The following is a 10,838-nucleotide window of genomic DNA, read 5'->3' as shown; positions in this document are numbered from 1 at the left end:
TGTAAGTAAAGAATCATTATCTTGGAAAGGAAGCACAGCGATTGCCAAAAGAAAAGAACTCTTAAAAAACAGAATTGGCCAAAAGGGTGGAAAAAACCAACAGCCACCTCCTTGACTAATGAATATGGCAAATGAAAAAATCCACTGAAGAAAATTACTCCTTTAATAGTAGGATTGGCCAGGGACACCTAGGTGGTACAGTGGATAGAGCACTGGCCCTGGAGTCAGGAGGATCTCAGTTCAGATCTGATCTTAGACACTTAATAATTACCTAACTATGTGACCTTGGACAAGTCCCTTAACCCCATTGCCATGCAAAAAACAACAACAATAAAAAAGCAAAAAACAAAAAAGTAGGATTGGCCAAATAGAAAAGTATATTAAAATAACTAATTGATGAAAATATTTCCTTAATAATTAGAATTAAGCAAATGAAAGCTAATGACTTAAGAAGGCAGAGCCAAGATGGTGAAGTAAAGGCAGGGACTCAACCAAGCTATCCCCTTAGCACTTACAAAACCTTAAAATAATAACTCTAAACAAATTCTAGAGTGACAGAAGCCACAAGAAGATGGAGTGAAATCATTTTATACTCCAAGAAAACTTGGAAGATCTGAAGTAAAGATCTGATGTATTGGGGTAGGAAAGGAGTGCAATCCCCCACAGGCCATGCAATATAACCCTGGCCTCAGCGAACCAGGAACAGATCTTTGGGAGACTGAATCAGTGGTAGCAATCATGTTTTTCCAGAACTTTATGGCCACTGATGACAAAAACTCCTTAGAAGGTCATTGGGAAAGGTCTATTTCACCTAATAAGAGTGGAGCATCGGTCCAGTAACAGGACTCAGGAAAACTGTGTGAGATTTAGAAGTGGCTTTTTCCAGAGGTCTCAGAGCAAACATGCTAAGGGGGGCCCAACAATGAGTCAAAAATGAGATTCTGTGGGTTTCTTTGCTGCTAAGATTTTGTTTCTTAGCCCTTAATCAGATCCTGGTCTTATTCCTGGGTGGTAGTCACAGGGAAAGGAAGGGGTCTAAAAATCAGAACTTGGGGTCACAGTGTAAAGGGATCCACCCTTGGTTCCAAGACAGAAAAAGAATTTGTGGTCATTCACAGATTAGAGCCCAGACCAGAAGACCTCTCCTTAAATCATATCACCATGGAATAACTGAAAACTTATAGGTACCAAGAAGTATCTTTGAAAATGGCTACACAAAATCCCAGAAATTTGGGGTAAGTCATACACTGAGAAAATGAGAAAACAGCAGAAAAAATAATCCGATCATAGAAATTTACTATGCTACTAAGAAAATTCAAGACACACATTTAGAAGGAGATAACAAAGTCAAAGTAGATAACAAAGTCCTACATCCTCCATAAAATATAATTTGGTCTCAGGCCATTGAAGAACTCAAAAAAGATATTGAATATTAAATTAGAAAGAGAAGAAATTGGAAAGAGAACATAATGCAAGAAAATCATAAACAAATAAGTGAATAGCTTGGTAAGAAGACACAAAATTACATCCTAATTGAACAAAATTACATCTTAAAAAAAAAGGTAAGGTAAATGGTAAAAAGGGTTCAAAAAGGGGTTCAAAAAGTCAGTGAGGAAAAGAATTTCTTAAAAAAAAAAGCAGAACTGATGAAATGGGAAAAGCGGCTCAAAAATTCACTGAATAAAAAAGTTCCTTAAAAATTAAAATTGGCCAAATTGGAAAGGAGGTACAAAAGCGTAATGATGCAAATAATTTCTTATAAGTGCTAATTGAGTATAGAAGTATAGTATAGTATAGTATAGTATAGTATAGTATAGTATAGTATAGTATAGAAGCTAATGATGCTATGAGATATTAAGAAACAATAAAACAAAACCAAAAGAATGAAAGAGACAGAAGTCAATGGTATACATGTCATTTGAAAAACAACTGATCTAGAAAAGAGATCCAGGAAAGATCATGTAAACATTATTGGGCTACCTAAAAATCATGATCACAATTAACCTAGATATCATATCCAATATATTATCAAGGAATATTGATAATAGAACAAGAGGGTAAAATAAAAATTGAAAGAATCCCCCACTCACCTCCTCAAAGAGATTCTAAAATGAAAACTACCAAGAACAATATAGCCAAAATACCAAGTTCCTAGGTCAAGGGAAAAAAAGAGAAGCAATCAAAAATTTAAAAATATAATTATCATGGAGTCACAATCAGAAAAACACAAGATTTAGCAGGTTCTATATTTTAAAAAATCATAGGACTTAGAATATTATATTCCAAAAAGACTTGAATTAAACTAAGCATTAACTACCCAGCAAAACTGAACATATTATTTCTTGGATGGGCATTTCATGAAAATCGATTCTCAAGATGAATAAAAAGGTAAATGGGGGCAACTAGGTGGCGCAGTGAATAGAGCACAGGCCTTGGAGTCAGGAGTATCTTAGTTCAAATCCAATCTGGCCTCAAACAATTAATAATTACCTAGCTGTGTGGCCTTGGGCAAGCCACTTAACCCCCTTTGCCTTGAAAAAATCTAAAAAAAAGTAAGCAGGAAATTGAAAACATCAGGTACTTAATCATATTGAATTGTTTATATTCTTACCTATGAAGATGATAACTTATGAGAACACTTTTTCATTATTAGGCTAGTTAAAAGATAATGCATGTGTTTGTGTGTGTGCTAGTTAAAGGATCATGCATGTGTGTTTTGTGTGTGTGTGTGTGTAAAGAGAGAGTAAGAGCAAAGGTGTGAATTGAATATGAATGGATAACATCTAAAAATAAAATTAAGTAGTGAGAGGAGAAAAAAAGGGAGAGGTAAAATAGGTTAAATTACCTCGCATTAAAGAGGAAGAGGACAGAAGTGAGGAGGAGAGAGTGAACTTTACTCTTATCAGAATTGGTTCAAAGAGAGAATAACATACACATTCAATTGGGTATAAAAATCTACCTTACCTCCAGGAAAGTAGAAGGGGGGAAAGGGATGCAGGTGATAGAAGGGAGGCTTGTTATTCAGAAGTGTAGTCAGAAGCAAAAAACTTTTAAGGAGGAGCAGGGTGAAATGAAAGATCAGAGAAAGCTTGGAAGTGATTTTTATAGCTAGTGTTTCTAATAAAGGACACACTCCTAAAATACATAGAGAACTGAATCAAATTTATAAGATTGGAAATCATTCCCCAATTTATAAATGATTAAAGGATATGAAGAGGCAGTTTTCAAACGAAGAAATTAAAGCTATTTATAGTCATATCAAAAAATGCCCTGAATCATTATTGATTAGAGAAATACAAATTAAAGTAACTATGAGGTACCATTTCACACATATCAGATTATCTAAGATGATTAAAAATAGGAAAATGATCAACATTGGAGAGGTTGTGGGAAAATTGAGACATTAATGTACTGTTTGTGGAGTTGTGAAGTGATCCATTCATTCTGGAAAGCAATCTGGAATTATCCACAATTAAACTGTGCATATCAAAGCCAACACTAGGTCTATAGTCCAATGAAAAATAAAAAATGGGAAAAATATAATATTCAAAAATATTTATAGACACTCTTTTTGTAGTGCTAAAGAATTGGAAATTGGGGGACTGCCCATCATTTGGGGGTATATGAATGCATTGGAGTACTATTGTTCTCTAAGATATCATGAGAGAGGGGCAGCTAGGTAGCGTAGTGGCTAAAGCACTGGCCTTGGAGTCAGGAGTACCTGGGTTCAAATCTGGTCTCAGACACATAATAATTACCTAGCTGTGTGGCCTTGAGCAAGCCACTTAACCACATTTACCTTACAAAAACCTAAAAGAAAATAAAAAAATAAAAAATAAAGATATCATGAGAGGTCAAACTTTAGAGAAGCATGGAAAAACTTACATGAACTGATGTTGAGTGAAGGGAGCTGGAGCAAGAGAACATTGTACACATTAACATCATTGTGAGGCAATCATCTATGATGGATGCAGTGCTTCTCAGCATTTCAGACATCAAGTACAATCCTGAGTGTCCTGTTATATATAATGCTTCTCTACAATCAGAGAAAAAGTTATAGAGTATGAATGAAGAGCAAAGTAATATTATGGTCACTTTTTAAAATACTTATTTTATATTTTTCCTTTCTCATTTTTTTTCTTTTTCCTTATACTTCCTCTTTTACAACAGGAACAATATGTAAATGTGTTAAATACGAATGTACATGTACAAGTTTTACCAAATTGTTTGCTGCCATGGAAAGGGGGGGAGGGAAGTGAGAGTATTAGTAAAATATTGAACTCATAAACTTGCAAGTGAATAACTGTTGAAAAAGTATCATTTTTAATTTAAGAAATAAAATAACATTTCAATTGAAAATAAAAACATTCAGCAAATGACTGTTGAAAACTATTTAAGGTGTAATTGTAAGAAGCAAACAAATTATTTTTTAAAAAAGAAAGCATAGAATCTGAATTTAGATAAAAGCATTCTATTTTAATACTATTTTTACTTTTTTAATTTTTTTATCTCTCTTTTTCATGTTCTTTTTCTCTTTTTTGTTCTGATTTCTCTTTCATAGTATGGCTACTTTGGAAATATGCTTAATATTACTGTGCATATATAGTCTATATCAGATTGCTTGCTGTTTGGGGGAGGATGGGGGAAAGTCAGGGAAGGAAAAAATTTGGAATTCAAGAAAAAATGATGTTCTTTTCAATTTAATGCATGATATAGATGAGGTCATGAAAATGAAGCAAAAAAGAGGTCTAGGATTGATTTCTGAGGATGAAATCAAGATAGTAAAAAAGAACACTCTGTATAGTTCTCCCAACATTTTGTCTCAAACAACTTTAAAATTATGGCTCAAATTTTTAGTGACAGATCCAACAAAAGTTAATAAAGAGAAATACTTCCAGGGCAGCATAGGAAGTCAGAAAGAGAGAGTGGTAACATTGAGAAGACTGGCCTGGAACCAATGTGAATAAAGCTACAGTGCTGGGACAAAGTATTTGTAACAAAAGCAACTTGAAGAGCACTTCCAACTATGTAGCATACACTGAAAACTTCTAGAACCCCAGGAGTATCTCTGAAAACAGTATTGCAAAAAAGCCTAAATCTTGATACAGAGTATCCCCATCTCTCAGGCAAGCACTGGGAATAGACCCCAACATTAACTCAAAGTTCCAAATACAGAAATAGCGTGGGAAATGTGAGGCAGTTGTGGTGGATGGAGCACCAGCCTTGGAGTCAGGGTGAATGAGTTCAAATGCAGTCTCAGATACTTAATAATGACTGCATGACCTTGGGCAATTCACTTAATCACATTGCCTTAAATAAATAAAATTTTTAAAAAAGAAATAGGAGGGCAGCTATGTGGCACAGTGGATAGAGCACTAGTCCTGGAGTCAGGAGTACCTGACTTCAAATTCGGCCTTAGAAACTTAATAATTACCTAGCTGTGTGGCCTTGGGCAAGCCACTTAACCCCACTTGCCTGGCCAAAAAAAACTCCTAAAAAGAAAAAAAAAAGAAAAAAGAAATAGGGAGGGAAAATTAGCAAACAAAAAAAGGAACTTAGCAAGGAAAAGCAAGACACCAATGAAGAAAATGTAATCAAAAGGGCTACAAGAAAAATCACAAAGAAAATGTGAATTGTATACAAATCCAATAGGAATATATTTAAGAACTAAAAATGATTTTCAAAAAATTATATAAAAGAGACATGTAGGTGGCATAATGGATAGAGCACAGGTCCTGGAGTCAGGAGGAAATGAGTTCAAATCTTGCCTCAGACACTTAACAATTACCTAGATGTGTAACCTTGGGCAAGTCCACATTGACTTGCATTAACCCCCCAAAAATAATACAAACAAAATAATTATGTAAAGAATGAAATAAAAGGAAGAAAATTACTCCAAAAAGATAATTATCAGCTAGGTAGAAGAGGCACAAGAAATTTGGAAGACAATGAAACCTCAAGAACAAATTTGGTAAATTTGAAAAAGAGTTTAAAAATTAACAGATGAAAATAACTCCGTAAAATTTAAGCAGAATTGGTCAAATGGAAAATGAGGTACAAAAGCTCATTACTTAAACTTTATCTTACATATTATAATTATTGTATACTTATATATGTATTTATGTATATTTATAATTAAATTTGGGAAACTGAAAATTAATGATTCAGTATCATATCAAATAACAATAAAAAAGTCAAAAAAGGGAAAAAAAGGAAAAATGAAATGTGTCTTTGTAAAAAAAATTGGCCTGGAAAATAAATTAGGAAAAGATAATGTAAAAAATACTGGATTATCTGAAAGCCACAATAAAACAAAGAAGCCAGACATCTTATTTCAAGAAATTTTCAAGGAAACCTGCTTAGGTATCTTAGAACCAGAGGTTAAAATAGAAATTAAAAGAATCCATTGATTAAGAAATCCCCAAAAGAAAAATTACAGCAATATTATAGCCAAATTCCAGAGCTCTCAGGTCAAAGAGAAAATTCCAGAAATGAATCATTCAAATATCATGAAGTGCCAGTCAGGATCATGCAAGATTTAACAGCTAAAATGTTATACAAAACGGGCATGGAATATGATATTCCAGAAGGCAAAAGATGTTGGATTGCAACCAATAATCAGCTATCTGTCAAAACTGAGTATAAATCTTCAATAGAAAAAATGAACAGTTAGTGAAACATAGCACTTTACAAAGTTCCTGAACAAAAGATCACAGTTGAATTTTTAAAAAAATGACTTTGAAATAAATACAAGATTCAATAGAAGCATATACAAGTTAATGAGGAAGAGAAATCATTATGAGTTAAAACTGTGACCATGTGAGTTGATTATGTTAGAATGATAAAAATAAAATAGGTAAGAAAGATGCCTTGGGAGAAGGGGAAGGGAGAAGAAGACTAGGGAAAATTATCTCACTTAAAAATGTGCATAATAAAGAGCTTTCAGAATGGCAGGCAAAATGTAGGACACACTTGAAACTTACATTTAAATTGATTCAAAGAGGAAAACTATATTTTATTTATATATATATAATATATACAATGTATATGACATTTAGGCAACATAATATAATAATATATATGCAATATATAGTAATATACATTGTATATACTATATATATACATATATATGATATGTATATATATATATATATATATATATATATCATATATATATATAGTTGGCAATAGAAATCTATCTTTCCTAATAGAGTAGTAGAAAAGAAAGGGGATTTAAAAAGGGGCAGAAGGGTCTAACAGTTCCTGATTTCAAATTATATTACAGCGGTGATTATCAAAACAATGTAATACATGGTAAGAAAAATTAGTGGATAAAGAGAATAGATTGGTATCCAAAAGTAACACATGCCCATAGTTTTTATTTAGTTTTTATTTTTTAGTTTTAGTATTTAGTTTTATTTAATGAACACAAAGATCTAAGCTTGTGAAGTACAAAGTGTATATTTAACAAAAATTCCTTGGGAAAACCAAAAAGCAGTTTGACAAAAACTAATCACAGACCAACATCTTCCGCTTTATACCAAAGAAAGGTGAAAATAAAGAAATGTGTACACAAAGGTTGTTATCATAAGTAAATTATGGGAACAAGAAAAAATATGTCTTCCAGATATATGGATAAAAGAAGAGTTTATGACCAAACAAAAGATAAAATTATGGGAAGCAAAGTAGATAATTTTGATTTTATGAAATTAAAAAAAAAACTTTTGCAGAAATAAAACTAATGCAGGTATAATTGAAAGGAAACCAACAGAAAACTAAGAAAGAATTGAAACAAGTTCCTCTGATAAAGGTCTGATTTCTCAAATCTTTTGGGAACAAAGTGATTTCCAAACTGATAAGTGATCAAAGAATATGAATAGCAGTTTTCTGAAGAAGAAAAAAAAGTTGTCAATGCTCATATTAAAAAACACTCTCAAAAACTACTGATTGAATAAATGCATATTAAAACAACTCTGAGATATCACCTCAAACATGTCAACCTGGCTATCAAGACACAAAGGAAAAATTGAGATAATAATGCACTGTTGGTGGAATTGTAAACCATTCTGAAGAACAATTTGGAATTATGACCAATTGGGTCTGTATCCTCGAGGGAGTAAAGAAAAGAGAAAATGATCTTTGTATACAAACATATTTATAGCAGCTCATTTTATTGAGATGGTAAAGAATTGGAGATGAAGAGACACCCAACAATTGTAGAATGATGTAACAAATTGCTCTATATGGTACTAAAAGAAATAATCGTCAGAATTGTTCAGAAAATCTTCAGAAGATTTAAATGACTTGATTCATAAGAAAAAGGTAGAACTAGCAGAATACTGTGCACTATAGTAGCAGTGTTGTAATGATGATATCTGGGAAAGACTTGACTACTCTGATCAAGACAATGATCCAAGATAATTGCAAAAGACTTATGATGAAAAAGACTCTCCACATTCAGAGAGAGAATTGGTGAACTCTGAAAGAAGGGTGATGCAAAGTACTTTTTAAAAATTAACCTTCTACCTCTCTTCTGGTTATCCACCATGGCGCAAGATCAAAGTGAACAGGAAAACCCCATGCGGGAATTGAGAATCCGAAAGCTCTGCCTCAACATCTGTGTTGGGGAGAGTGGGGACAGGCTGACCAGGGCAGCCAAAGTGTTGGAGCAGCTTACAGGCCAAACCCCAGTGTTCTCCAAAGCTCATTATACTGTCAGGTCTTTTGGAATCAGGAGAAACGAGAAGATTGCAGTTCACTGCACAGTCCATGGGGCCAAAGCTGAAGAGATTCTGGAGAAGGGACTGAAGGTGCGAGAATATGAGTTAAGGAAAAATAACTTCTCAGATACTGGCAACTTTGGCTTTGGGATCCAAGAGCACATCGATCTGGGGATTAAATACGACCCAAGCATCCGTATCTACGGCTTGGACTTCTATGTGGTGCTGGGCAGACCCGGGTTCAGCATTGCAGACAAGAAGCGTAGGACAGGCTGCATTGGGGCCAAACACAGAATTGGCAAAGAGGAAGCCATGCGCTGGTTCCAACTGAAGTATGATGGCATCATCCTTCCTGGCAAATAAAGTCCTGTTTTCTATTAAAAGGTCAATATAAAATGATCACTGAAGTGTAAAAAAAATAAAATAAAATAAAATAAAATTAACCTTCTATACTTGTATTTTTTTATCTCTGGTTTTGCAACATGGTTAATATGGTAAAATTTGTGTAATTAAAAACAAAATGTCTTCTCAGAAGAGAGAGGTGGGAGGGAGAGATTTTGGAACTCAAACACTGAAAATAATTGGTGGGGCAGCTAGGTGGCACAGAGCATCAGCACTGGAGTCAGGAATACCTGAGGTTAAATCTTGCCTTAGACATTTAATAATTGCCTACCTGTGTGACCTTAAGCAAATCACTTAACCCCATCACGTTGCAAAAAAAATAAAATAATTGGTAAAACATATTTTATAAGTAATTTGGAAATATTAGAAAAATAATATTCATGGTATTCATGTACCATAACTTGTTTAGCAGTTCCCCAACTGATGGTCATCTCCTCAATTTCCAATTCTTTGCCACTACAAAAAAAGAGCTGCTATGAATATTTTGGGCCATGTAGAACTTTTCCCATTATTTACACTTTCTTCTAGATATAGTCCTAGAATTGGAATAGTTGGTCAAAGGGTTTGAACAGTTTTATTGCTTTGGGCATAGTTCCATATTACTCTGCAGAAAGGATGGATTCCTTCACAATAGATTGCATCAGCAATGCATCAATGTCCCAATCCTCCCACAACCTCTCCAACACTGATCATTTTCCCTTTTTCTCATCTGGGCTAATCTAATAGGTGTGAAATGATGCCTCATTGTTGTTTTAATTTATATTTCTCTAACCAATAGTTATTTGGAGAATGTTTTCATATGAATATATGTAGCTTTAATTTCTTCATTTGAAACTGTCTATTCATATCCTTTGACCATTTATCAATTGGGGAATGACTTGTGATTTTATAAATTTGATGCTATTCTCTATATATTTTAGAAAAGAGACCTTTATCAGAATTCCTGGGTGTGAAGATTGTTTCCCAGTTTTCTGCTTTTCTTCTAATTTTGGCAGCATTGATTTTTATTAGTGCAAAAATTTTTAATTTTATATAGTCAAAATCATTCATTTTGCAGTTTATAATGTTCTTTAATTCTTGTTTGGTCATAAATTTATCCACTTTTCACAGATCAGATAGATGAGTATTTTTGGTCTATTATTTTATCTATGGTATTGCTCTTTATGTCTATATCTTGTACCCATTTTAACCTTATTTTGGTATAGAGTCTGAGATGTGGCTCTATGCCTCGTTTTTGCCATACTTTTTTGCCAGTTTTCTCAACAATTTTTGTCGAATAGTGAGTTCTTATCCCAGAGGCTAATGTCTTTGGGTTTGTCAAATAGAGGATTGCTATAGTCATTTACTTCAGTTTCTTTTGAACCTATCCTAAACCACTGGTCATTTCTTAATTTTTTAACCAGTACCAGGCAGTTTTGATGACTACTGCTTTATAGATCTGGTAGTTAGGCCACCTTCTTTTACACTTTTTTCATCAGTTCGCTTGCTATTCTTGCCTTTTTCTTGCTCCAGATGAATTTTGTTACTATTTTTTCTAGCTTGATAAAGTATTTATTTGGTAGTTTGATTGTTATGGCCATACCTATTAGTTTAAAAAAGCATATTAAAATGTGAAATTTAAATTAAAAATTTAGGTTATTAAAATCACACCAAAATGTAGCCCTAAATGATATATTTTAAACAAAATTCTTACTTTAAACTATGTAAATGCATTCA

General features: G+C 33.3%; 1 protein-coding gene across 1 annotated transcript; it reads left to right on the top strand.

Moving 5' to 3' along the window:
* The first annotated feature begins 8,541 nt into the window (after window positions 1-8,541).
* Window positions 8,542-9,108, top strand: LOC141516249 (large ribosomal subunit protein uL5-like). Its single transcript, XM_074227444.1, has one exon. It carries the CDS (start codon window positions 8,547-8,549, stop codon window positions 9,081-9,083), a length of 537 nt encoding a protein of 178 aa, XP_074083545.1. The 5' UTR covers window positions 8,542-8,546; the 3' UTR covers window positions 9,084-9,108.
* Window positions 9,109-10,838: the final 1,730 nt, after the last annotated feature.

This window comes from Macrotis lagotis, chromosome 3 (genome assembly GCF_037893015.1).
Source record: "Macrotis lagotis isolate mMagLag1 chromosome 3, bilby.v1.9.chrom.fasta, whole genome shotgun sequence".
Classification (NCBI taxonomy): Eukaryota; Metazoa; Chordata; class Mammalia; order Peramelemorphia; family Peramelidae; genus Macrotis; species Macrotis lagotis.
The sequence above is the reverse complement of the archived record's forward strand: the minus strand, read 5'-3'. Positions and strand labels throughout refer to the sequence as shown.